Source organism: Triticum aestivum, chromosome 1D (genome assembly GCF_018294505.1).
Source record: "Triticum aestivum cultivar Chinese Spring chromosome 1D, IWGSC CS RefSeq v2.1, whole genome shotgun sequence".
Classification (NCBI taxonomy): domain Eukaryota; kingdom Viridiplantae; phylum Streptophyta; class Magnoliopsida; order Poales; family Poaceae; genus Triticum; species Triticum aestivum.
In genome coordinates this window covers 459,535,939-459,563,937 of record NC_057796.1, presented here as the reverse complement: position 1 = coordinate 459,563,937, position 27,999 = coordinate 459,535,939, and the positions used below count along the sequence as shown (strand labels likewise).

General features: G+C 52.0%; 1 protein-coding gene across 2 annotated transcripts; it reads right to left on the bottom strand.

Annotated features, from left to right (window-relative positions):
- Positions 1–9,669: 9,669 nt before the first annotated feature.
- On the bottom strand, positions 9,670–15,172 carry LOC123182934 (LEAF RUST 10 DISEASE-RESISTANCE LOCUS RECEPTOR-LIKE PROTEIN KINASE-like 1.4). Of its 2 annotated transcripts, XM_044595632.1 has the most exons (4): positions 14,487–15,172; positions 11,682–12,484; positions 11,145–11,183; positions 9,670–11,030 (listed from the first exon to the last, which is right to left on the bottom strand). In XM_044595632.1, the coding sequence occupies exons 1-4, from the start codon at positions 15,032–15,034 to the stop codon at positions 9,850–9,852; spliced, it is 2,571 nt and encodes an 856-aa protein (XP_044451567.1). In that variant the 5' UTR covers positions 15,035–15,172; the 3' UTR covers positions 9,670–9,849. The 2 variants fall into 2 exon arrangements, with proteins under 2 accessions (XP_044451567.1, XP_044451566.1); XM_044595631.1 differs by lacking the exon at positions 11,682–12,484 and having other exon boundaries at positions 14,188–15,167.
- Between the last annotated feature and the right edge of the window lie 12,827 nt (positions 15,173–27,999).

Below are 27,999 nucleotides of genomic sequence, written 5' to 3'. Positions count from 1 at the left end.
CCCAGCCTGCACGCGCGTCGCGACCGACCAGCATGCCGCGCTGCCCTGTCCAACTCCTGCCTGCGCGCCCCCACTGACCACGACGCGCCGGCCTCCGAGCACCGCCGCCAGATCGAAGAAGAAGCCTCCCACGGCCCCTACTCCAGGCGAGCGCGAGCAGATCCCGCCGCCACCGGTACCGCACGGGCTTTGCCCGGCGGCGGCGGCGGGGAGGGGAGGGGGAGGGGGAATCGAGGGGCCGACGGCTAGGGTTGCGCACCCGGGTCGCGACACGGGGCCGGGATTCGGTGTTGTCTATTAACCCACTAATTAACTCCCTACCAGCATTTGATTTGAGGACATGAAACATGCATACCTGATGACCTGTTTAGGCGCTTGATTTTTTAAGATCTGTTCTAGGCAGAGCCGTGAATCATGCAGCCCATCGATGCGCGCGCTCCAGGAGGAAACTCTCGAGACAGCTGGCGATAATACAAGTGGAAGTGGAACAATCTCTGCACAAGCTAGCTTGTGGATGATGGCATGGGTAAGATTTGTGGATTCATCTGCATGCATGTGAGGCAAGGTAATGTCGCGTGCCGTTGCGAGCTGGTGATTGGTCAATCAATTTACTACTGGTTAATCAGTCATTTTCAGATGTAGGGAATCCGGGCAAAGACGAACATGGCAACGGTGACAGTGACGCCGTGACGGTGACAGCTAAGCTAGATTTGATCTGCCAGCTGAAGTTTGGACACACGCTACGATTACTTACTAGTAATGTAAGGATCAGTTGTTTGATTACTTTGGACTAACACCACGCTTTGCTTTTTCACCATGCATGACTGCGACGGCAGGGTCTCTTAAAACCCGTAGTCACAATGTACTCCTACTAATCCCGCAAAAAAAAAAATACTCCTACTAACCAATCCTTTATTTTATTTTTCTTTCTTTGATGACTCGTTTGACCGGTTGTATTTGTACGCAGGAGTACGTACGTATGCGCTAGCACCTGCGTCCCAAAAGAAACAATATTCCTCTCACGTACAGCATACACATACACTCCTACAGTATATTAAAAAAAAACTTGCCCGAATCGACCTTTTTCAGCTGCCACGGCTCAGCTAGAGAGTAAAAGCCGGGCACCCGACGGTGGGTACTCCGGCGGATTCCACGCCGCAATGACGAAATGAAATGATCCGGCTTGATGGAAACGCGACCCCGGAACCATCACCGCGGATGGGATTGGACGGGCGCCGGCGTGTGGTGCGGGTGGGCTGGGCACGCGCAGGGATGGGGCCGGCACGAGGCGCTCCTGCGCTTTGCCATGCCAGCCGCGCGCACGGCGCACCGTACGTATGCTGAAGGAAAGGGAGAAGGGGCTTCGAGATTAGGCCACTATCATAGTACTCCTAGTTAGTTAGCGTCTCGCTAAATGCCCACTGATGACTGAAGTTGGCACGACAAGGCAGACGGCCGGTACCGGCGCCGGCGCTGATTCGAGAAGGATGGCCTGTTTCCAGGCGAAATCTTGGAGCCACCCAGCGGGCACGCTCCACGGGGAAGATTTTTTTTCTTCTTTCCTTTCCTTGAAACAGATTGCGATTTCTTGCGAAATGCAAGTGGATTCCGGCTGATTCCACGTCGCAGAAAGTGAGGGAATCCCGCGCGTGCGGCACGAGGCGCCCGCGCGCCTGCCAGCCGCGTCCACGCACCACGCTCGCGCGCGCACGGCGCCACACGGGGGTCGAGAGGGTGAAGTCTATTTTAAACCTTGAAGTTGTACTGCTCGTCGGAATTGAACCCTCATCTTTAAATTCCTGAAGTATATACCCTGTAGTCACTTATCCCGGTCAATCTGGACCCTAGACCAGTTTGGTGCACTGGGAAAAGAAACATCCCGACCGGGATTAAAGTCTACTTCTCACTTACACCCTTACCCCACATGTCAGATCCATCATTCCCAACCGCTCCTCTCTCTCTCCTGAAATCAGCGCAGACACCTGAACGCCACCAACACGGCGGAACAGCGACGCGCGCCTCAGGGGTCATCTACGGATAATGGCGTGTAGTCACGCGACCCAGGCGCCGCGGCAGGTGTTCACCCTCAGCATTGTCAATTGTCATGGCCTCATGGGCATCACGGTGCCGGAGCCGAGCAAGTGCCACGCGAAGACGGGCTTGCAGTCGTATCCTTGCTTGCGAAGCAGGTTCCGCAGCTTGGTCCTTGCCGTCTGCGGCTTCAATCTCACTGCGCGTGAGCAGCCGCAGTTCATGGCCACCATGAACGCCAACGCGGCCGAGCTCACGGCACAGTGTCGGGGGCGGCCAAGAGATGGGATCAGTTGCAGACGCACAGCGCCATGGACGCGCTCTGCCCATCCCGAGCGGCCACACGCTGGCCCCCGTGAAACCCCCGCAGCACGCGTCGCAGGTGATGGTGGCGTGTCGCGCAGATTCGATCATATCATCAAGCCAAGATCGATTAAGTTGCTTAGCACATACTATGAGCGTTTGGTGCTAGATAGTTTAGCTACTGCTTATCCAGGCACCCAGCTTTGCGCCACCGCGTGAGCGTGTCTGCGTTGGAGCTTGTCCTCCTTATTACCTACTACAGCCGGCCGCGGGGAGGTCCTATACGCGCTCCTCGCCGAAGGCCTCGTCTCAACCGTGGCGGCTCAACGGACAGATGCACTGCGGCATGCCCTGCAGCTAGCCCGTCACGATGCACGAAGACAGAGCTATCGCGATAGAGAGATTCGGGTAGAGAAGATGAATATAACATGTGGACCCGTGCAGTCAGTGAGATCAGAGTGATCCCGGCCGGGAAAGTTGATTTCCTAGTGCGTCAAACTGGTCTAGGCAGGTTAAGGGTTAGGATTGACCGGGATCCGTGAATACAGGGTACAAATTTCAAGGATTTGAAGGTGAGGGTTCATATGCAACCGGCACTACAATCTTAAGGTTTAAAACAGACTTCACTCGGGCTGAGACGATTCCCGCGGTAGAAAGGCCGCACGCCTACTCCAAGAACGACGACGGAACGAGCTTCCGGTTCGGCTCAGCCTGGCACGGTGGTACAACACGCGTGATGGATCTCTGTCCAGCCCAACATTTTGAGTCAAATAACGACCCTGACGCACAGCCAGCTCCCGACTGGGCCGGCCCATGTAGCGGTCCTGTCATGAGCCAGCTTATATCGTATCAACTCGGCGCTGTAGCGGTTAGTTTTTTTCCATTGTTTTAGAAAAAAGGGGAAAAATGTTCAACAAACAGTGAAAATTTCTTTTAAAAAAACACGACCATTTTTTTACTTGTACCAGAATGTTTTTTTACCTGTACCAGAATGTTCTTGAAAACACGAATATATTTTGGAATTTTTAAGCTTATTTTCAATGCGAACATTTTTTGAAATTCTAAAAAAAAACTTTTAACTTCTGAACAGAACATTCATTAAACAAAATCAAAGAATTAAAATTTTGTGATTTTTTAAAAATTCTAAGCAATGTTGAAACTTTTTAGAAAGAAAAATACTGAAAAACTATGTATAAAGAAAAAAAATGGCTAGGAACCTTCTATAAGGCTAACAAAACCTGCCAGGAAATGTTCAAAAAACCGGGTGGCCAGTACATTTGCTCCTGAATGGGCCGCAACAATAGATTTTGCTATGCGAGTCAGTGTGTGTTCCAGCGACAATTCGACGCAGAGAGCGTCAAATAGGAAATCGCCCTTAGCTCTTAACGTGTCGCTTGGGGAACCAAAGCTCACACGTATAGCTAGGCGAGCCGTGGATCATTAACTGTTCCCGCTAACCACTCGACTGGTGGCTAACTCGCTCGCCACCCTAGCAAGTACTGGTTCACAGGAATAAACCGAAAATCAGCTTGGTCTTTGTTTGGATACATGTGTAAATTTTGGGCATAGCTTCTTACCAACTCTAGACTTTAATCTAAATCAAAGTTAGAGAACCCATTGGGCACATGCAACTTTTGACTAGCTAAAGTTTTGGTAGGGCAATGGCGGGTTCCAACCAAATAGTATGTTCTTGAAATTCCATCCATTGACTCTTTCTTCTCTTCAAATCACCCTTCGAGTAGGGGCAAGAAGGTCATTTAATGCATGTTGGGTTGAATGAGGCTAGTTTAAGATCAGCTACAAACTATGTGTGGGATGCCAGAAGATTATTCGACCCAATAACATGAAAGATATATTTTGCCCATGAAAGAAATGAACAACGAACACAATAGTTCAAAGAAAACCCCCCTTTTGTTTACTTCCACGCAATATTGGCAATTATTGATTCTAGAAACCTCAATCAACTAATTTATAGCTCTCTATCATACTAGTATTCAAGAAAACTGAAATCGACACAAATGCCTAGATATACTTACAATTTATATGTGGCATCAATATTTGTAAATACTTGTAATCTTGTTGCTTTTTCATTTTTCTCTAATCTAGAAAATTTATGTTAAACCAAAAAGGTTATGTCTCGAAAAGTAAGTTATATGTATGATTTAGAAAATTAAAAATTACATTTCCACAAAAAAAATGTTCGAATTAATTATGTAATAATTATTTCAAGTCATACCATTACAAAGTTGCTAAATTTAATTAAAAAAATACTAGTTAAGATCATATCTCAAGAGCATAAGTTAGAACTAAAACAAGTAAAAAAGTTTAATATAAATAAAAGATTTGCAAACCAAAAAAAGACAAAAACCTCAGTAACTTCACACATGCACATGCACGAGATGCATGGAGACACTACAACGAAATAACGACGTAGAGACGACAGAAAACAGACAAAAGTGACAGACGCGAAGTTTCGGTGCCCAGGCTCAGCTACACCTGAAATCCCTATTGTCTGTCCTGGTCTTGCGATTCCGAGAATCAGGTCTGACAAGCATTTGACGATGTGATGGAAAATCGTTATACTACACAATTGACGGGAGGCTTTGCCGACGAGGATGGACAAAAAGGATCGCCTTGAAACAATTGAGTGTCTTTGTTTCTGATTTTTTTTTCCAGTGTTGCTCTGTTTGTCGTACTACACATCTAGCCGACTTGCTAATTGTATTCTTGCATGTGGGCTATTTCTTCTTCCTGGTTGCTTTCTTGCTAAGTTGTGGGATTTCTTGCGAATATCCAATTCTGAGCTTGGGCTCATCTGCACCTGCTGAAGAAAAAAATCATAAAAAATTCAAAAAATTTAAAAAAAATCCAAATTTTTTGTGCAAGGTAGATAATTTGATGCGTGAGGTGCGCTCCAAATTTCAGAGCATTTGGACATTTGAGTAGCTCTCAGCAAAAAAGACAAATTGGATCAGAACAGTATATGACAGTATATGAACAGTACACTATTTAACAGACCCTAAATTTGTCTTTTTTGCCGAGAGCTACTCAGATGTCCAAATGCTTTGAAATTTGGAGCGGACATCACTCACAAAATTATCTACCATGCTAAAAAAATGGATTTTTTTTGAATTTTCTAGTATTTGTTTCGATTTTTTTATTGAGCGCAGGTGCAGATGAAATTATTTTGGAGTGTGTTATTTTATCCTCAGAAATTTAGTGTTGTATGTGTGATTCAGGCTACAATGTTTCTTTTTTTTTGCTTTTTTGGATTAGTGATTAAATGGTGTGGGCCACGGCTGCAATCTACCGATTTGTTGTACGTATCACTTATTGAGATGCTTCATCAAATATTTCTGGATGCCTCACTTTGGCTCTATGTTTACTTGATCAACTTATCAAGCTTTGAGAGTTTCGAACTTGCCTATTTGAGGAGCTTGATTTTCTATATCTTGGCCAAAGTGAGGCCCATGAAAAGTTGATCCATATGTACATACACTTGTGAAATTATTCTCTGAAGTGAACAATTTCATTGTTTATCCTCTATTTAAATTTTATACTTACATCTGGATTACTTTATGACTGCAGTTATAGTCTTCTTAATTGTACCATTACACTAGCATTTTCTCATCTGGTTCTAGGCATTGGTTGCCTTCTCACAATCCCATAAAAATTGTTACTGCCTCCGTCTAGGTGAATAAGTCATTCGCGTAGTTCTAGGTCATCGATTTGAGGAATTAAATATGTGTTATATGTCATGAAAAGTATATCATTAGATTTCTACACGGATGTAGTTTCTAAATATATATTTTTTGTCACATATAATACATATTTAAATAGTTAAATCGTCGACCTAAAACTACGCGAATGGCTTATTCATCGAGACGGAGGTAGTACACAAATTTAAGTTGTACATAGTGAAGATGAGAAATGGTGGGTTCCTTTAAATATATGGTGAGTTACTTTAATATGCTTATGTATGGTTGCAATTATACATTCTTTCTTCTGTATTTTTTAAACATATACTCCCTCTCTTCCCTTTTATAGGACATTTAGATAATTCAGACAAAGCACAAAACAGCTCAATGTCAGCTGTCCAAAATGTCTTATAAAAAAGAATGGAGGGAGTAGTTCCTTCACAATGCGGTTAGTTAGCTGAACTGTTGGGTATAAATAATTGTAGGTCTCGCACTAATGGGCTATTGTCTGAACTATGCAGGTTTGGGAGATATGGAAGGTGTGCATTTATCTTTGCTTATATTGTCTAAGCTATTTCCGTACAACAACTCCTAAAATACAAGCATTTCCATATAGTGCTATTTTGATTTAGCTGCAAGTTTGCATATCAGTGATTATCACAAAGTAGATATATGTGGCCATTTTATTTCGAACATGAGAGCTCTAGCTGATAATTTTTTTTCTTCCGTATAATAAGTGGTGGAACACCTGCTTACTCTCCAACGAAGGAATCAAGGAACATAAACTTTTGGCACTTGATACCAACATGCACTTTATTTGCATGTTTACTTGATACATTCAGCCTTATGCGGCTTGGTCGAGATTATGTGGCGTGACTACAAACGTTCCTCCTATGTGCTTTCTGTAAGTCTGGACATAGCCCTCCCAGTATATCGTAATTTTTTTAGCTGACAATACATAGATAGCCCTAACATCACTTTAATTGCAGTGTAAGCCTCAATGTAACACAGTTTCATTTTTCTACTGACTTCAGCTGGAAAATAATTTACCAAGCTCAAAACCGGGGGGAAATCACTGAAGTACCAAATAGGAAAACAGATGATGGAACTGCTTCCGAAGTGAAAGATGTCCTAAGGGCACGACACATAGTTTGTTGAAACTGCAATAGATTGACTGGATACTCTGCAAGTTTATAACTATCGCTTGAGGTGACCGTGGCGCTATTTATGCGGAAAATCCTTTTTCTACACACCATCGGACGATACCCTGAATAATTTTATTGGTGGAAATAATGATTTCATTTGACAGCAGATGACCATATAATCTCACTAATTCAGTATGTTTTACAAAACTATATAATAATTGCATCTTATTAATGTATTTTTTTTTAATTTTTGAGAAACAACGCCTATATTTTACCAGCAAAGATACCCTTGTGTAATTGTTAAGTCGGGAGGACCTGCCTCGGGAGATGGCACTCCGGAGCTCCACCAGATCAGGCTGAAGAACTTGGCGCACACGGTCATGAGGTTACCCTCCAGAAGACACTGCGGGAGAAGATAGGCCCGTGGGACGCGAACTGTCTGTCTGACGAGCAGATTCACCATGTCTACTTGCAGGTCAACTAAGCTGTTAATCGACGGCCACTACTTCTACTAGCTATGCAATTGATTGTTAGCCTCATGATCCTGACAATAGTTCTTTTGCCATGATTCTTTGCGTGATTATTATTTCACCAATATGTTTCTGCAAGATGTGTCCTAATCACCCTAATTTTCCAGCATATTAATTAACCATTTGCTTTTCTCAATTTTACTGGGAGGTCTCTGTATTTTTGTTGTTCAAATTTTCTTCCTCCATAATTTGTTAAGTATGGTCTGGGAGAGGTGGCTGCATTTGATGATATTCTAGATCAGCCTTGGCAGCTAACAATCTGGTATCGAGCATGCTACAACCATATTTAACGTATCTTCTTGTTGTATATTTACCTAGAGCTAGCATCTCAGTATCCATTTAGTATTGTGTCCTTCTGACGGCATCTATGTCTCTGGCAGTTTGGTCAGTTGTTGTTCTACGGCATGGTGATAATGGCCTTTTGTTTGCGTTGGCTAAAGCTTGGTTGTGAGAGATGATACCCCAGAAAAGAGAAAAAGTGGCTGCTAGACAAATGCTCTGTACCTGGAATATAAAGCAAGTTATATTTTGCAAAAATGGTTTTGGTGCTCCTTGGGAGTGAGGTTGAAATATTCGTATTTTATGCATCCCAAATGATATCACTTCATATTTGCTAAAGTTGTATTCATAATTGTCTGATTCCTTTTAGACCGCCTGGTAGATACTTGATAGTTGTTTCAAAACGAGCAAGCAATATAATTGTTCGCAGTTCACATATATAACCAATATGTAGGACAAAAAAACCGAGGATACTGTCATGTGAGAAATATTTTTGACACATCATTGCAAGACAAATATCTTTGACGGATCATCGTAACAGTTTAATCCTACCAAAACTACCCGCTAGCCTCCTGGGTCGCTTCCAGCGACTCCGGAGGCGTCGCCGTTGTAGCCTCCGGAGGCCCTCCCTCGCAGCCCCGTTCCCCTTGCCGCCGCCGGAGGAGGCCGGCTTCCCGGCGGACGGCGGCGGCGGGGTGTCTCCGACCGGTTTCTTCTATTCTTCCCCTCGACTGCTGGCTAGCTGCGTGGACATGCATGCAGATGATCGACGGCCGCCCAGACTGCTGGCTAGCTGCAACCCATGGTATTGGCGTCCACCTAGTTGACTACGTCATTGGGGATTGGATCCAGGACGGCGGCGGCCTGGCCGCGGATTGTTGTCGCCATCAAAAGATTTTGTGAGAGTTTCATCTCTGCAGATATGGTGGTTCACTTCGGCGGCGAGATGCAAACTATGGACGATGTCTTGATGCAGAGGGATTGTTGTGTAGTGGTGGCGGTCATATCGCTTGTAGCTGCCGGGATCGTGGAAAAGTGGCGGCGACAACACATGAATGACCTCGATGGTGGTGCTACTTGAGCACCCGGTCTTGAGCTCCGGGGTGAAAGCCTTGGTCTGGCCCGAGTTGGGTATACCTGACAATGGCGATGTTTTGACGGCGTTACCTTGTTGAAGGCATTGTTCGGAATGTTCAGACTGATTCTTCAGGGTGAAAACCTAGATTCCAACCTTGGGTGGCTGGATCCGGTGACGGTGACACTTGAATGTCACTCCCTTCCTTAAGGCGTTGCTGTTGAAGAACCTCGTCGTCCGCGTGGTGTCATGAGATTGTCGGTGCAGATATGGTCATTGTTATAGTTTGCCGATCGTGATGTGATCGCTTTGGGGCTTTTTTCTTTTTTCCTCACCTACGCATAGCTTTGGTCTTGTATGACTTTGCTATTTGTTGGCGTGTTTTTGTGTGCGTGCGTTGGTGTTGGCTGTGTACGTCCTAGCTATGCAAAGGCCGAGTGTGTGCTCATTGTGTTTGTATCTTCTTGATGCTTCATTTTGATTCAATAAAATCCGCCCTTTATCGAAAAATAATAGTTTAATGAGTAGATGGTCAATGGAAAAACGCCAAAGAAAACGGCGCAGCAACGCGCGCGACTGCATCTAGTGACTGTCTAAAGCCAGACCACTAGAAACACTGCTTTCCTCTTTCCTGATTTGCAACAACAGAAATACAACCATGACCGGTATTTACAAGTTGTCACTGATAACACACAATCGCCATTTATATTTACATTCATCTTCGCTGATTTGCAACAACGGGAGGGGAGGTGACATTTTGAAGCTCCGGCCATCGATCTCTACGTACGCTACTGGCTAATGCTTGGGGTGGTGCTCATGCTGTCCCAAGGAGCGTGCACGGTGTTCGGGGAGCGGGGCACGACGATGACGTCGTATTTCTTCTCCTTCGCGCCGCCCTGTTGTATGCCCCTGAGACCGTCGAGCACCTCCTTGATCGGCGGCCGCATCTCGCTGTTCTGCTGGAGGCACCGGAACGCCAGCTCCGCCACCATCGTGATCGCCCTCGTCGTGGCCTCGTCGGAGCCATACCCAAGCTCGGCGTCCACCAGCTGGTCCAGCTCCGACCGCTGTATCCTGCCCACAGCCATGGCGGCCAGGTTGATCTCGTCGCGGTCCCGGGTGACGTCGACGGCGGGCTTGGACGAGATGAGCTCCGCGAGCACGACGCCGAAGCTGTAGACGTCGCTCCGGTCGGTGAGCTGGTAGCACTGGTGGTACTCCGGGTCCACGTACCCCGGGGTGCCCTGCGGCGCGGTGGACACGTGGGTGGCGCCGTCGAGCGGGAAGAGCCTGGAGAGCCCGAAGTCGGCGACCTTGACGTGGAAGTCGGCGTCGAGGAGGATGTTGGTGGTCTTGACGTCCCGGTGCACCACGGGCGGGTCGATGGCGTGGAGGTAGGCGAGCGCGGCGGCGGCCTCGACGGCGACGTTGAGGCGGAGCGGCCACGGCAGCGCGCGCTCGGCGGCGCGGTGGCCCTGCAGGTGGTCGGCCACGGTGCCGTTGGGCACGTACTCGTACACGAGCAGCAGCTCCCGGCTGCGGCTGGAGGTGCAGCCGTAGAAGGTGACGAGGTTCGGGTGGCGCAGCCGCGACAGGATGGCGGCCTCGTTCAGGAACTGCTCCACGTGCCGGCAGCCGTTGTTGTAGAGCCGCTTCACGGCCACCACGCGCCCGTCCCGGAGTTGGCCTTTGTACACGGTGCCGAAGCCGCCGTCGCCGAGCTCGCGGGTGTCGCTGAAGCCGCCGGTGGCCTCCTCCAGCTCCTCGTAGGCGAAGTGGTGCGTCTGCAGGTTGTGGACGCCGCTGGACTCCAGGTCGCTGCCGCCTCTGGAGCGGGGCGTCCCGCCGGAGTTGCTGTACTTGAGGAGCCTGGACGACGAGGTCATCTTGTACTGCCTCCTCTTGCGGATGTACAGGAACGACACCACGAGGAGAAGCACGAATAGAACCAGAGCTGCTGCGGAGCATCCTGGGGTTGCAATTGCAAATGCCGATTAGAACATGCACATTGATGCTTGAATTTGTGACAGACTGGGAAAAATGCTTGAATTGGTCGGTGTGGACGATGGATTTTGGTACTTACCTACTGCTATTATTGCATTTTTGCTCGTTCTCTTTGGTCCTGCAAAATCAAGAATCAATGCTAAAATTCATTCAATGACAAAAGGAAATGTATCAAGGAAGAAGGAGCAGACAAGTTCTAAGTTCTAACTCTAGTCAGACACGGCTTAGATTTAAACAAACTATTTTTTGACCAAACATATGGAGTAGAGAACATGCTAAATGTGGAGGATTTCAGGACATGGTCTAGTTCATAGTACTACCTCGTTTGTGCCTATGTCATCATCCTACCTACTTCGTCCTGATTTCCTATAGTCAAAGATTCATACATACTTGTGGATGAAGTGTCAGCGTCGAAGAAGAGAAGTCTTCCATGACCAGTAAACAGATTAGTCAGGAATTAGGACATCTTAAGGTTGCTTTGGACTTGCGCAAGTAATCGTAAACCAATACCACATGTGATCTAAAACCATGTCCCTGAATTTGGCTGACCAGAACATTTTGGATGAATAGAAGATCGTTGACCAACAAGTTACTCCTCAGATCAAACACGGGGTACCTGAAACTGACGAAGGACACGACCCGATAGCCTGACCGCCGGGGCAGAAACACGTGTGATCGTCCTGCGCTCTACTGTCGTGCCCGCAGCGCCCTCCAGAGGCCTGGCACTCGCCGCACCACCCGGCGCCGGCCTTCCACCTCACCGAGAACCCTGCCCTGACAGCGTCCCCGAGGGTGGCGTTCCCGGCGGCCAGCGCATCCGCCATGGCCGAGTCGTACGGGACGACCAAAGTCGAGCTGCACACCACCCCCAGGCCCAGCACGTCCTCCGGCGCCGACATGCCGTTGTCCAGCCTGTAATACGCCCGCCCCCTGGCGACACAGGCGAAGGCGTCGTACACCGGCGGCAACGACGAGCTTGCGCTGGTGCAGTTCACGTAGGCCGTCAGGAACCGGTCCCTGTCTGTGTACGCGAACTCGGCGGCGTCGATGGTGGTGCTGCGGTAGGCGTGCGGGCACGCTGACTCGTGGGCCAGGCTCTGGTCGATCACGGTGAGCACCTGGTTGCCGTAGTCGACGCCCGTGACTTGGAAGGACCCGCCGGAATCCATGTAGATTTCCAGCGTAGTGTTATTGGCGCAGCCGAGGCGGTGCCCGGGGGAGGAGCAGTAGTCCGGCCGGGCCACGCCGTCGACGGCGAATGGGTAGTTGACATCGAACGCGAGTGACCCGCACTGATAGGGCGTCGGGGTGCAGTTGGTGTACCGGAAGTAGGCACCGGGGTCGGGCGGCGGCTGCGGCACGGCTCGTGGCGCCGACGAGAGGACAAGCAGGGCGACGAGGAGCCGCACGGAATGCTGGCTACACATTTGGTCGAGTGGTTCCCGCGCTAGACGAAACAAGACGAGCAATGTGTGTGCACAAACGCAAAGTATGTGCCAGCAGAGTTTGTAGTGTTCTGGTGCTTAAGACAGGCATGCATTGCTCTGCAACGGTCATGGTCCATGGTGGCAGGTCAAGGGAGGACGGCTGAGTATAGTGACTGGTGTTCTGGAAACAAGGACGTGGTGGTGTCGGGAGTCAGCTGGACGCGGTATTTTACGGGCCCGGTTCGTCTTCCTCCCGCCCTGACGGCTCGACCAGAGGAAATTCATGGTGGAGCTGAGGTTGAAGTCAAACGTTTCGGGCGCATCCCGTGGAGGCAACGGACTGGTTCGCCCGGCGTCACCCGTCGGAATCGAGTTTTAGTCCTGTGGCACGCGACAAGACTGGGTCTAGACTAGAAGGGAAAGAAACCGGTGACGGCCACAGTTCACCTTACGTACGTGCACCGCCCACCAACAATGACCGGGGGTCGAGTCAATTGCAAGAAACCACCACATTTGTGGTTAGGTTTGTAGAAAACCACCAACTCGTTAATCCGTTGCAAAAAACCCCGCAAAATCATTTAAGTCGTTGCAAAAAGCACTGATCGGGTAGTTTAGCCCGTTTGATCGCTTTCTGACAAGTGGGGCCTGGCTGTCAAGAGCTGACATGGCAAAGCATTGACACACACCCCCTAGATCTTTTAAAAAGTGCAATCAGTCCCCTCGGTGTGGACAACCTCGGCGCACTGGCCCTGCCGTCCTGTAGGCACGGCGGCGCCCTCATCGGCGTCGGAGACGGGCACGGCCGCGGTAGAGGATGAGGAGGCGGCCGGGGTGTGCGCATTTTCAAGGCGTTGGCATGCCGGTGCTGCAGCGATGTGGAGGACGCGTTGGGAGCCGAAGCGGAGGAGCGGCACCCTCCTCTGATGTGGTCGGCGAAGAGGGTGGAGAAGGAGGAGGCGACGAGTTCCACCTGCTCGACAAGCTGTTCCCGTCGCCCTCCTCCATGGAAGAGGATGAGCTCAAGTCGGAGGCCGCTCTGGCGCTGCAACGGCAGACGCGTTCGTGGAGTCTGTGCCATCGAGAGAGTGCAGCGGGTGGGCTTCCGGCGGCGGTGACGGGAGCTGGTGGGGGCGGCGCAGCGACGAGAGCCGGTGGGGGCGGGCCGCGACGGGAGCTGGTGGGAGCGGGCCGGCGACGGGAGCCAGCGGCGGCGACAAGTGCCAGTGGGGGCGGCGCGGCGACGGGAGCCGGCTGCGGTGACGGGAGCCGATGGGGGCGGCGCAGCGATGGGAGCCGGCGGCGGGGCGACGGGAGCCGGTGGGAGCAAGGCACGGGGATTGGAATGGGGGTTTGATTGCTTTTTATTTTTAGATACTGGGGGTGTATGACATTTGATTGCCAAGTCAGCACCTTACAATTCGGCCCTACCCGTCAGAACGTGATTAAATGAACCAAATCACCCGATCAGTGTTTTTTGCAACGAGTTTGCTGCTAATCTGATGTTTTTTGTAATGGATTAACGAGTTGGTGGTTTTCTGTAAACCTAGCCACAAATGTGGTGGTTTTTTGCAATTGACTCCCGGCGGTTAGCTCCGCCGCCGCAGGGGTTGTGCTCCACTAGCCAAATGTAAATTTCTCTGCCGAAAGTAACCACGATTCGTTTCGTGCGGGAGGAAACAAGAGAGAAATTCTTACCGCAGTCCATGTTGCGCACGCGGCCGTCGGAGCAGAGGCAGCCGAGGAACCCGCCGGGCTGGTCGTAGCTGCACCGGCCCCCGGACAGCTCGCACTTGAAGCAGGGGCCGGCGCTCGGGTCCCAGCTGAGCCGGAACCCGCGGCGCAGCACGTCGCCGTACCCGCCGCTCCCGAGCCGCCCGCGGGAGTCCGGGCTCGTCAGCCACTCGCCGGTCAGCACGGGCGCCACGTACACCTCCTTGCACGCCCGTGTCCAGTTCCCGTCCGGCGCGCCGAGCTGCGTGGCGAGGAACGACGACCCGCGCCCTCGCTCGAAGCCGGTGCAGTTGATCGGGACGAGCTCAGGCGGCGGCAGAGGGGCGACGGTGACGTTTGTGGTGAAGCTGCAGTCGAGGAAGAAGGAGATGGTGCTGTTGCCGGTGGGCGTGAAGTTGAGCCACGCCTCGCGAGGGATGTTGACGTTGTGGCGGACCATGGGGCAGACGCCGTTGATGACGTCGGCGTCGGCGAGCGTGATGGTGTGGTTGTCGTAGTCGATGGCGTGGACGGTGTAGTTGGTGCCCCCGGCGAGCCGGAGCGTGGCGGTGGCGTTGGCGCGGCTGTCGTCGCAAAGCACGGCCATGCCGGGGTAGCCGCAGTAGGAGTAGGCCACCCCGTCGACGACCTTGGACTCGCTGGACAGGTAGAAGGGGTAGTGGATGTTAATCCCCCCACACGCGAAGGACTTCTGGCACATGCTCGAGTTGTACAGGCTGCCTTCGCCGGCGCCGGCAGTGGGGTACCCGCGGGAGACGGCGAGCCCAGCGGCCAGGAGCAGGACACGGAGGAGGAGGAGGAGGAGCGGCATGGCGATACCGATTGGTCGAGGAAGCTAGCAGCCTAGCAGCACGCTGGCACGGCACGCAGGTAGCGGTAGGTACACGCTCGATCGGCTGGATACATTTGTTCTGCTCTGTCGTTTGGATTGGTGGCGGCCGCTCGCGCGCACGCGCGCAAGACTTTGACCTGCGGGGATGGGCTAGTTCGGGGAAGGTTGGTGGAGGCCGGGAAATGGTGGGCGGGTGCGTACGTGGCGAGGCTTGATTGGTTGTATGGGGCAGGTGGGTCTACGGTTGCTGGTCGCAAAGCCACCGGCCGACGACCTCATCTGTGTTTCCCTGCGGCGGCGTTTGTCCGCTTGTCCGGTGTGGAGTCCCTCTCGATGGCTGCATCCTGCATGCACATTGCATTTTCTTGTCTAAAGTTGTTACGTATCACATTTTTAACATTGTCGAACACCTTTAACAAACACGTTCCCTTGTGTAATAATCAAAGAACAGAATGTTCTTTCTTTGCTCAGCGGAGAGAAACAAAAATGAACGCGTTCGATCGTCAGCGAAAACAATAATTAACGACATTTTCCTTGCACACGTTTGCATGCGGCGAATGGGTCACAAGACTAGCAACGAGCATGGATATACGATAGTGATTTTTCTCTTTTTTTTGCGAGTGATGACAGTGAAATTTGGAGTAGTTAATTCAGCTGACGACTGCACGACCACGAGAGTCCATTATTTTAGTGTTTCAGGTAACCAGGTTGTGCTCCTAGCTAAGGAAAACAGACACAGTGGGCTCGCGAGTTTCGGCCTGTCAAGTCCAAGAGTCCAGGTCTTGGAGAAGCGCCAAATGAAAGATCAACAAAGTAGGAAATAACATGCATAGTTCACCTTGAAACAGTCTTCCTAAATCTCGGTCGACTAAAACTTGGTTATGTCTCAGTGTCCATGTTATATTCGTGAGGTCTTAGAGCAACTTCAATGGAGCGACCCATTTCGTCCGCCCGCGTCCGTTTGGGTCGGCGCGGACAAAAGTGAAGGCCTAACGCGCCGACCCAAACTCAAATCGTGTCCGCTTGGCGTCCGCGCCGATCCATTTCCGGCCCAAAATTGCGCCTGGAATGCGTCGACGCGGACGCGCCGCGCGTCCCCACCTGGCGGCCGTCCAACTACGACGGTCAACATTACTTATAACGACCGCCCACCTTGGGGCCACGCGTCAGCGACGGCGGTCGTCCTTTTTTAAGCCGGGCGTGCGGCGGGGCCGTCCTCATCCACTGCCACTCGCCCCCGTCCCCATCTGTTCACCCCTGCCCCTACGCCGGCGACAACCCTAGCCACCGCCAGCATGGGCTTCTTCTCCGGCATCGGCAGCAGCAGCAAGGGCAAGGCCCCCGCCCGCCATTCCCCCTCCCTCCCCGCCCTCCCCGCGCCGCCGCACGCTCCCCGACAGAGGCAGCGCATCAATGTGCCGGTGCACCAGGCCGAGTGGCACTGGCAACACCGCGTGCCTCTGCCGTACCCCGATGCGACGCTGCCGCATGACTGGCATTTGGATCCGGAGAGGATCCCAGTGCTGGCGGGCGTTGCTGACGCCGGAGCAGCGCGCCGAACCGCACGACGCCGTCGACTCGCCCAACTGGGCTCAATGGTTCGCCTTCGAGCACGAGGAGGCGAGGCGACGCGGCGTCGACCGCAGCCTGCCGCCGCCCCCGCTCGTCGTCCGCGACGAGGACCAGAAGGCCGAGGCCGCCAGCCAGGCGGCCATTAAGGAGAGCGAGGAGGAGGAGCGGTGGAGGGAGGCGGACGAGGCGGCTTTCCAGGCTGCCATGGCGGAGGCCATGGCCCTCTCCGTGGCGACAACATCGACCTCACCGGCCCCGACGCAGCCGACGACGACGACGAGGACGCCTAGGGCATCGCGTCGTCTAGTTTTTAGTTTTTTATGTTAATTAATGTAATGTGGACTTTCGCCGGCCTCCGTGGCCGGCTTTTATGTTTAATTAAATGCATGTGTTTATTTTTAAAATGCTTTCAAACTTTTTTTTGGCGCGCCGACAAAATGGGTCGGACTAGCGTTGGGCGCTCGCGCCGACCCAAACACAGTGCCGGACGTTTGTGTCCGCCGGGCCGACCTAAACGGACAAAGATGCGGACAAAAGCGCCGTCCGTTTGGGTCGGCCTGTTGGAGTTTCTCTTACGTTGAGATTCGTGCAAACTTTTCTTTTTAGTTTTATCATTCTCTTTCTTACATGTTATGTCATTTGACTGAGGGTTGGTTAAATCTCAATCGACTGAAACCTAGCCACACCCTTCTCAAAACTTGCAGGTCGAGTTCACCTCTGATCAACATGAGGTGGGAGAAACGATCAACCGACCCATGACGTGAGTCTTGTGACTTCACATGCACGCTTGTTGGAAAAATAATGAAAAGAACTATCAAATGAAAAAAAAGAGGAAATATACGGTGACAATCATGTTACCATGGTGACCAATGAAAATCAAGTGAAAGAATTTAGCATAGTTCAGATTGTTAGGTTCGTTGTGGTGGAACCAGCCCATCTGGGTTCATGTCCTAGACTTGGCACTGGTGCTCGTAATTTCCTGAATTTATTACAAGCATTCCATCGATGCTCGTTCAGTGGGAGGAGACGTTTTCTTCGACTACAAAAACATCTGGTGGTTTTTTGTTAATCTCAAGCTATTGTGCTAACTCAGTATCTCGGAGGTGTTGATAGGATAGAGGGTGTGTGTGAGTGTGATCATAGGAATGAGTATATGTGGGCATCTGCGGTGCTGTATTCAAAAGGAAAGATCAAGTGAAAATCATGTTAATATCAATTCTCATCTGCTTATATTTTGTTAGAAATTTTTGAAGCTCTTACACGTGTTCTCTATGAACTTGTAACTGTAACCTCTAAAACATTTCTGAAGCCGCGCGAGGTTTGGGAACCTTGCCTAGGTTGTCTCTGTAGTCTCTTTTCACCCTAACTTTAAGTAGGGTTGACATTAAGTGTCTAGCTAGCAGTGGTGAGACGATGACACTATCAACAACAAGGTTCATGTCCTCGTTCTAGGACCCTTTTTACATTGGCACAAGGTGTGTGGAGGTTCAAAAAGGATGAAATCTTGGCCCTCATTTTTGTCTAGGTGATTGCTAGCGCCCTGCATGTTTTTGTTCCTTGATTCCTACTTCATCTGATGAAGCTGGGCCAGATGGGGCTCCATCAGGGAACTAGCGAGGTTTGTGCCCCCGCCTCTGTTTGGCCATAGTTAGGGTTATCTTCTGATCATTCTCGGTACCAACTTGTTTAGGATAGCGATCTTTCAAGGTCATGACTGTCGACATCTTGTAGTCTACATTAACGATTTCTTGGCCACTGTTTTTTCAAGCGTATGGGTTGCAACAAAATTGCTCCGTTGAGATGGAAGCCCATAGACGAAACAAGCTTTACTAACGGCGCACCACTAACGAAAGAATATATTGACTTGACTAGTTCTGAGGAGCCCCGCGTCGCCCACCCGCGGGCGACTCGGGCGCTTACCCTAGCCGCCCCCGAACTCCACCTCCCCCCCCCCCCCCCCCCCGCCGCCGGTTTGCCCGGCGGCGTCGGCGGCGGCGGGCCTCTCGGTTTTCACCCTCTTGTGCAGCTCGGGCGGTGCGGGGCGCTCGTGTCTGCAGGGGTGTTGGGGACGGCGCGGCGAGCTGGCGGAGGCGTGCGAGCTCGCGGAGGCGCGCGGCGACGGGCGCGGGCAGGGCTTGTGGAGGAGCGGATCTGGGCGCGGCGAGCTGGCACCGTCGGGCGCGCGTGGCTCGCGGAGGTGCCGATCTGGGCGCGGCGAGCTGGCACCGACGGAGGCGACGGGCGCAGGCGGGCTCGCGAAGGCGCTCGGCTGGACGCGGCGCGCAAGGGCGCTCGTCTGCAGGGGAGCGCGGCGAGTGGTGCTGCGGCATGGCGTGGCGGTCAGATCCGGGGCGCTGCGAGTGGATGGTGCTCTGCCGTCGCCCCTGCACGGATCTGCGGCGTGCCGGTCGCGGGTGGCGCGCGTGGGGCTCCGGGACGCCCGGATCTGGCGCGTAGGAAGCATGCTGGGCGGGAGGGCTCCGGCCAGCGTGGATCTGGGCGCGGTGGGCGCATGGTGACCGTGGGCGGTGCTGGAGCAGAGGGGGCTCCGGCCGCGGTACGGATGCGGGGTGCAGGACCGATCTGGTCTCTGCAGGCCCCCCGTCGGGGAGGCTTGGCGGTGGCCCTGCGCAGCGGTGGCGCGCCTGCTGTGTGGGGGCGTGATTCAGTGGAGGCACAGGTCGACCTCGGCCTGCTGCGTGGGAGTGGCTGTCCCGGGTGATAGCCTGGTTGGTGCTGGCCGGCCGGCGGCGACGGGTCTGTGGGCGTCGCTATCCTCCTTGGAGGCGTCGTCGGGATTCACACAGCTAGATCTCTCGGATCAGGTCCTTCGGGTGAAAACCCAGATCCTGCTGCAGGGTCGGGCGGTGGCGTCGTCTTCAACGTCGTTCCCCTCTTTAGGGCACCGTCTTGAAGACTTTGATCCCTTTGGTGCTTCCTACATCTGGACGTGCAGGGTGGCTTCTGTGGCAACGATGACGGTGGTGTGCAATGTCGGAGGCGTGGCCTTGGTCGTGGTAGTCGGCTCTTCTTCTCCGTCGTGTCCGTGGGTGTGCCTCGACTGCCTGTTGCTGTGAAGTCGAAGCCGCGGTGGGTAGCCGGTGGTATACGATGACACGTGACAGATGGCTCGTTTGATGATTCCTTGTGACGCCACCCCTGCCTAGTTTCCTTAGTAGTACACCGTCGGAGTCAGAGCTGCGCTGTCTAGTATGGACTGTGTGGAGTGTTGTGCTGCAGCTATTAGGGCTGTTGTTTTTTCTTTTCTTTTCTTTTTCTTTAATCTTCGGATCTGGTCCTAGGACCTTCATCATCTTGTTGTTTTCTGTTGCTTCATGCTATTATCAATGAAATGCCAGCGATGCTGGTTCTTAAAAAAAAACTAACGAAAGAATCCCTGTCAGGTAGGCCCACGATGTCATATGACCCAATTAAAGGCCAAAGTCTGAAGACGCCACGGTCTAGATAGAGCGGCATCAGATCGAATGCACTACACACTAATTGCAGTTATCATTCCTTCAGCGCGTCGGCGTCGGCGAGGCTGATGATGACGCTGGACCTGGACTCGTTGGAGAGGTAGAACGGTTAGTGGATATCGAGCTCCCGCAGGCGGAGGACCTCTGGCACATGCTCGAGTTGTACGCGCGGGCGTCGCCGACGCCGGCCGTGGGAGGCCGCGAGCCCGGCGGCCACTAGGAGGAGAACGGGGAGCAGCGGCATGGCGAGCGATTGAGCAAGCTACCGGCACAGTGGCAGCTGCTTGTGCTAGACCGGTTCCATGCATTCGCTCTGCTCGTGCTCTGTCGTTTGGATTGGTGGCGGCCGCTCGCGCGCGCGCGCGCGAGACTTTGACCTGCGGGGATGGGGCTTCGGGGAAAGGTTGGTGGCGGCTGGGAAATGGTGGACGGGTGCGGGTGTGGAGGTGGGTTTCCAGTTGCTGGTCGCAAAGCCACCGGCCGACGACCTCATCTCTCATCTGCGCCTGTGTCCGGTGGGGACTCCCTCTCGACGGCTGCATGTCCATTACCCTTTCGACAATTGTTGTCACTTTTCTGAACATCATCGAACGACTTTCATGGAAACAATAAGCACGTTTCCTCTTCTAATCTAAGAAGGGAAGATGATTCTTTTCTTTACCAAGTGGAGCGAGACATTCAGATCCTATGTGCAGATGATGCATATGGATCACCAGACTTACCGCCTATCGACTAGCTACGCCCGCCGATATACGTCGTTGAACCTTGAGTAAATGAATTCACGAGTCCACGATAGACCATTAAGTGTTTCAGGTTGTGCTCCTAGCTAAGAGCAACTCTAGCAGATCCCGCAAAACGCCTGGCCCGTAAAAATTCTGGCGAGTATGCGAGCTCGGTCCAATTTTTCGGGCAGAACAGAGCCCGCATACTCGCCTGGCCCGCAAATTTTTTTGTGGCAACCCGCAAACCGCACGCCCCGAGCAGTATAACTTCGGTTCCGCGACCCTTTTGTGGGTCCAAACCCTATCCCTCCTGTCGGTGTCAAAACCGGCGGATCTCGGGTAGGGGGTCCCGAACTGTGCGTCTAAGATGGATGGTAAGAGGAGGCGGGGGACACGATGTTTACCCAGGTTCGGGCCCTCTCGATGAAGATAATACTCTACTTCCTGCTTGATTGATCTTGATGATATGAGTATTACAAGAGTTGATCTACCACGAGATCGTAGAGGCTAAACCCTAGAAGCTAGCCTATGGTAGGATTGTTGTTGTCCTACGGACTAAACCCTCCGGTTTATATAGACACCGGAGGGGGCTAGGGTTACACAGAGTCGGTTACAAAGGAGGAGATCTACATATCCGTATTGCCAAGCTTGCCTTCCATGCCAAGGAGAGTCCCATCCGGACACGGATCGAAGTCTTCAATCTTGTATCTTCATAATTCAACAGTCCGGCCAAAGGATATAGTCCGGCTGTCCGAGGACCCTCTAATCCAGGACTCCCTCAGTAGCCCCCGAACCAGGCTTCAATGACGATGAGTCCGGCGCGCAGATTGTCTTCGGCATTGCAAGGCGGGTTCTTCTCCAAGTCCTGAGTACCTGTTGAGTAGTGTCCGGCTTCCCATAAATGTTGCACTCCTTGGCTTCTGCGCCTAATAATGGCTATCCTCCACGTGTCGAGCGAATGCGAGAAGTTAGGGCATTTTACATTTGCCACCCTAGCCATGTGGGTAAATCGTCTATTAAAGAGACGGGGATTCTCAGATCCAGATCACACCACCCACCCACGACGAGTATCCATCGGAGCGCGCCCGGAAAAAATCCATTCCAACATGGCCGGCTATCGCAGCTCCTCCTCTCGCTCCTGTAGCCCTAAGCCCGGCAATTGGAAGAAGTGTTCCGTCCCGCACAGCCCAGGGATTTCTCCCTCCAGCGTATATGGTCCCTGTTCGAGCCGGGCTCGCCACCTATAACGGCGGGGAGCAAGCGGAGAGCTTTCCCGACCCATCCAAGAGGGAGCGGGTATGCCTTGTCCCTTACTTATTAAGAAGGCTTGGATTTCCAATTCATCCATTCCTCCGCGTGCTCCTGGAGTTCTACGGCCTCCAGTTGCACAATTTTACTCCTGCCTCCATATTACACATTGCTGGCTATGTCGCCTTTTGCGAGCTGTTTCTGGGCTGCGAAGCTCATTTCGAGCTATGGAAGAGGCTGTTCTGCCTCGTACCCCGTACACAAGAGGGGTCGATATATCAAGTGGGCGGAGCCGAGATATGGCGCATCGCCGGGACCGGATATCTGTCCGGTACTCCGAAGAGGACGTCCGAAGATTGGCCTTTGGAGTGGTTTTATATGAAGGACGTCCCCCTTCCGGACCCTGTTCGGATGGGCCTTCCTGAGTTTAACAACGCCCCTTTGAAGAAACGCCGCAGGTGGCGCCCTCGGAGCCCCCAGGAGGAAGATAACAGAGACGTCCTTTACCTGATGGGCCGGATACAAACGCTGGCCAAATCTGGATTGACAATAATCGAGGTTATGTCTATATGTATAATGCGGGGGGTGCAGCCACTTCAATATCGGGGACACCCCATGTGGCACTTCAATGGAGAAGACGATGCCACCCGCTGCGGTCGTAAAGGTCCGGACTCCGTCGCTGCTCTAGCGAAAATACTGTCCGGTTTATACAAAGCAGAGGAAGAGGAGTTCATCCGTATCAAGCCACGTGATGGATTCTCCATGTACAACCCCCAAGCTGGGTGACCTGCTACTTTTTTACTCCAGACCTTCCCGCATTCTTTGTCATGAATATTTACCTTACTATTTCATAGCAGGAGCTGCGAAAAGCTGTGAGGGAGGTCCACAACCCGCCTCCACAACCAGAGGACCCTGACCGGGCCCTCGACCCCGGACTCGAAGAGGATCCGGACATATTTGTGGAGCTGATTGACAGGACGTTCTATCAATTGAGCTGCGACGATGCCATGGTGGCCATCATAGCCGATTATCCTGGACTACTCCCTGCATCGCATGTAAGTAAAACCGGAGTCCCAACTTCCGAGAAGGATCCCTTTTTCTGCACTTCACCTACCACACATATGGTGTCTTACAGGGAAGGCCCTCGGGACGCCATGCCGAACCCGCAGTTACTCACCAACAAGGGGCACCGAAGCCGGGCAGGCTTAAAAGGAAGGCGGTCAGGACTGAGACGCCGTCGCAGAGGTATGAAACAAAACCCCTCTCCGTGGTTGTCGTCTTTTAAAATATAATAACGTCCATGTTTCCTAGTAGGAAAAACGCTCGTCGGACTATATCCGGAGAGGTTGCCGGCCACGCCTCCACCAGCCGGGCTCCAGAGCCGGACTTAGAGGCGGAGGCTAACATGGGGCCAACACCGGATGTTCCTCCTACAGAGGATGCGGATGGGCTATCTGCCACGAATTCCGAAGTGGAGAGTGCCATGAATCACAGGCGCCGCCGGGCCGTACTCCGTGACGCTTGTTTCTCCCAAGAGGCGTTCGATGCCTTTTAACTCAGGAGACGCGTACATCCGAGCTGCTCAAAGTGGTCTTGCCAAAGCCACATACCAGTATGTAAAGGATATACGGGTAAGAAAATCTAATAAGTATGTATATCAGTAGCCCCTGAGACTTGAAATAGTTGGCACAGCTGATTTAAGGATCATTGTGTGCATAGGTTCTTACGGAGAAGAATACCCGATTGTCCCAAGAGCTGGAGGAGTGCAAAGCCCAGCTTCAGGCCGCAATTGCCACAGTAAAGGAATCCGAGAAGGCCCCATCTGGTAACACTTATTTCTATTGCAAAGAATGACAGGTACCAGATAATATGCGGCATGCATGCAAATCTAACAATAGATTCTGCAGATGACTCCGGAGTGAATCCGGAGGTCGTGATAGGGAATGAGCCTCATGCTCAACGACAGCTAAAGGCTGGCGAGCGTGTGCTTAAAAAGGTTAGGCAGGAGAAAAACAATCTCCAAGACGCCAATATCCAGCTGGGCGTGGAACTGAAAGATGTTCGGGCCCAGCTTGCTGACTCCGTAAAGGAGAATAAGAGGCTTCGACGCGGCATTTTCAGTAAGTGCTTGAACGAACTTTTAAAGAGTTCGGCGAAGAAACCGGCTAACAGAGTTATGTCTGCAGGTATGCTGACAGGTCGTCCCGCGGAGGAGATGCCCGGGTCTGCGGGTGATCTTCTGCCAGAGCTCTCACAACTGCACGAACAAGCTCGGCAGGTGATGCAGGGCATTGCCCAAGCCTTGTGGCCATCCGCCTCCCTGCCAGGAGGCATGGGGGAGCTTGTAGAGAAGCTCAAGGGAGCGCGGCGGCGCTTCCGATTATGGAAGATATCCGCCTGCCGACCAGGTGCGAGGGAAGCCTGGGCCATGGTGAAGACGCGATATACCAAGGCTGACCCTAACCACAGGGCCGAGGTCGGACCTGTGGGGCCTGATGGGAAAGAGATCCCCGTCAGTTTGGTGTATGACCAAGTAGAATTAGCCGCAAAGTATTCCCAACAGGATTGTAGGCTAGACAGCCTGTTGGATGGTATAGAAGAAGAATTTAGTCAGTCTAAGTGACTGTGTACTTCAAGTGACATATATTGTCCCTAGCCGGATTGTAAATCATTTGTCATGGCGGACCTTTTCGCTTCGGCCTCTGGACCCGATAGTCCGGAGTGTATCCGAATACCCGCTCAGTTATGTAAAAACCGGGGTACGCGTGGAAACCAGGCGTAGGGGTCATAAGTGCTTGAACAGACAAGTACCCAACTAGCTATGTTATATTACATGGATAGTAAGAAACATCTTCCAGGGAGAATAGTTCCGTTAAGGGTTCCTTTCCCTGGGTACGCATGCCCTAATGTGCATGTCCGAGCTGCGAAAAAGAAATGCAGGATATAAACATCTGGGGGCATGTATTGACAATAAATAAAGGTCATCTTTTATTCACCGACCGAATATTCCCTTAAGAACGCTAGCTTTCGGCTTCACCCAGTCTGAGGTACATCCGGCTGACCCGACAGTAACAATCGCAGAGGTGCTCCCCTTATGCCCTAGCCGAATTAACGGGAACGTAGGGCATAAACACAAGAGCCAGACAACCCAGCTTGGCCAAAACTTAAGTCATATCGATGCATATAATGGCGAAAAAAGGTACATGTGGAAGAATAACACATGTGTGGGGCATAGAGCCCGGCAAATAGTTATATTAAGCTTCTGTATAAGAAGCCCCCAGGTATAATGAGCGCGGCTAGCGCGTCAAGATTGTGTAGTCAAGACACCATTTAGCCTTTTAAGGCCTTGAAGAAAAGGGGAAGAAAGAAAGAAATAAAAGACAGATAACGGATATATAAAAATTGACGGAGGTAAGGAGGCGAACATAGAGTCCGGCACTAGGCGTAGAACCTGCGGAGTTTGGCTGCGTTCCATGGGTTTGGCTCGAGTCGATTGTCCGATGCACCCCGCAGACGGTACGCTCCACCGGTCAGAACTTGGTCAATAACGAAGGGACCTTCCCATTTGGGCTTGAGTTTGTTCTTTTTCTTCTCCGGTAGGCGTAGAACGAGTTCGCCGACGTTATAAGTTTTGGCCCGTACTTCCCTGCTTTGATACCTTCGAGCCTGTTGCTGATAGAATGCGGAACGGGCTTTTGCCACGTCACGCCCTTCCTCCAAGGCATCCAAACTGTCTTGCCGATCGAGCTCGGCTTCTTTCTCTTCGTACATGCGCACTCGAGGTGAGTCATGAATTATGTCGCAGGGCAGTACCGCCTCTGCGCCGTACACCATGAAAAACGGTGTGTATCCGGTGGTGCGATTCGGCGTGGTCCACAGCCCCCATAGTACGGAGTCGAGCTTCTCTACCCAGTGCGTATCTGATTCCTTTAAGGATCGCACTAATCTGGGTTTAACGCCGCTCATGATAAGACCATTTGCTCGTTCGACTTGACCGTTAGTTTGCGGGGTGATAGACAGAAGCATAATCGAGCTTAATGCCCATGTTGCTGCACCAATTTTTTACCTCGTCGGCTGTGAAGTTCGAGCCGTTATCGGTGATGATGCTGTGGGGGACGCCGTAACGGTGTACAACCCCGGATATGAAGTCTATCACTGGTCCGGACTCGGCCGTTTTGACTGGTTTGGCTTCTATCCATTTGGTGAATTTATCCACCATGACCAATAAGTATTTTTTCTTGTGGCTTCCCCCTTTGAGGGGTCCGACCATATAAAGCCCCCAGACCGCAAATGGCCAAGTGATGGGGATTGTTTGGAGAGCGGTAGGCGGAATATGGCTTTGATTTGCAAAAAGCTGGCAACCGACGCATCGTTGAACGAGATCTTGTGCGTCTGCTCGGGCCGTCGGCCAGTAAAACCTGTACGGAAGGCCTTGCTTACAAGGGTCCGGGCTGCGGCGTGGTGGCCGCCAAGTCCAGCGTGAATTTCTGCCAAAAGTTGCCGTCTTTCCTCTTCGGAGATGCACCTTTGAAGGACTCCGGTAGCACTTTTCTTATAAAGCTCTCCCTCGTGGACCTTGTAGGCTTTAGACCGCCGCACAATGCAGCGCGCCTCGTTTGGGTCCTCGGATAGTTCCTGCCGAGTTAGATAGGCCAGGAATGGTTCTGTCCACGGGGCTATGACAGCCATTATCACGTGGGTGGAAGGTGTTATTTCGGTGGCAGAGCCTCCGATTATGTCAGAGTGTTCGGTATCTGGTGTTGTGGCCGGGTCCGGACTATTGTTACCGGTTTCTCCTTCCCATACCACGGATGGCTTAAACAGCCTTTCCAAGAAGATATTAGGTGGGACAGGGTCGCGCTTAGCGCCGATGCGGGCGAGGATATCCGCCGCCTGATTGTTTTCCCGGGCCACATGGTGGAATTCAAGCCCCTCGAACCGAGCTGACATTTTGAGGACGGCGATAAGCCGCCATTTTTGGATCCTTAGCGTTGAAGTCTCCATTTATTTGAGATATTGCGAGGTTCGAATCCCCACGCACCTCTAGGCATTGAATGCCCATGGAGACTGCCATCCGGAGACCGTGTAACAGGGCCTCGTATTCTGTTGCGTTGTTGGAGTCTGTGTATAGTATTTGGAGTACGTACTGAACTGTATCTCCGGTGGGGGATGTCAGGACGACACCAGCCCCTAGACCTGCCAGCATTTTAGAGCCGTCAAAGTGCATGATCCAATTGGAGTACGCGCCGTACTCTTTAGGGAGTTCGGCTTCTGTCCATTCGGCGACAAAATCAACTAGTACTTGTGACTTAATGGCTCACCGTGGTTTATATGTTATGTCGAACGGGGGGAGCTCAATAGCCCATTTGGCAATCCGGCCCGTGGCATCGCGGTTGTTTATTATGTCGTTGAGTGGTACTTCAGAGGCCACCGTGATTGAACACTCTTGAAAGTAGTGTCGTAATTTCCGGGATGCCATGAAGACCGCGTATGCTATCTTTTGATAATGTGGGTATCGTGATTTGCATGGAGTGAGGACAGTGGATACGTAATATACCGGCTTTTGAAGTGGGAACTTATGTCCATCCGTCTCTCGTTCGATGACGGCACTATGCTTACAACTTGGTGAGTTGCCGCTATTTATATAACAACATTGGTTCGCCGACATTTGGCGCGGCCAAGATTGGGTTGGTGGCCAAGATGGCTTTTATTTCTTCCAATCCGGCCGTGGCAGCATCCGTCCACTCGAAGTGTTTGGTGCGCCGAAGAAGGCGATAAAGGGGCAGTGCCTTTTCTCCTAATCGGGAGATAAAGCGGCTTAAGGCAGCCACGCATCCAGTTAGTTTCTGGATTTGCTTGAGGTCTGTTGGGATAGCCAACTGTGACAAAGCTCGAATTTTAGCCGGATTTGCTTCAATTCCTCTAT

Coding starts and splice junctions, on each gene's coding strand:
- LOC123182934 (XM_044595632.1), bottom strand. CDS start 15,034: ATGCCGCTCCTCCTCCTCCTCCTCCGTGTCCTGCTCCTGGCCGCTGGG. Junction 12,485..14,486: donor GGCTTCGAGCGAGGGCGCGG/GTCGTCGTTCCT, acceptor CCAAATGTGTAG/CCAGCATTCCGTGCGGCTCC. Junction 11,184..11,681: donor GTGTCCTTCGTCAGTTTCAG/GTACCCCGTGTT, acceptor TTGATTTTGCAG/GACCAAAGAGAACGAGCAAA.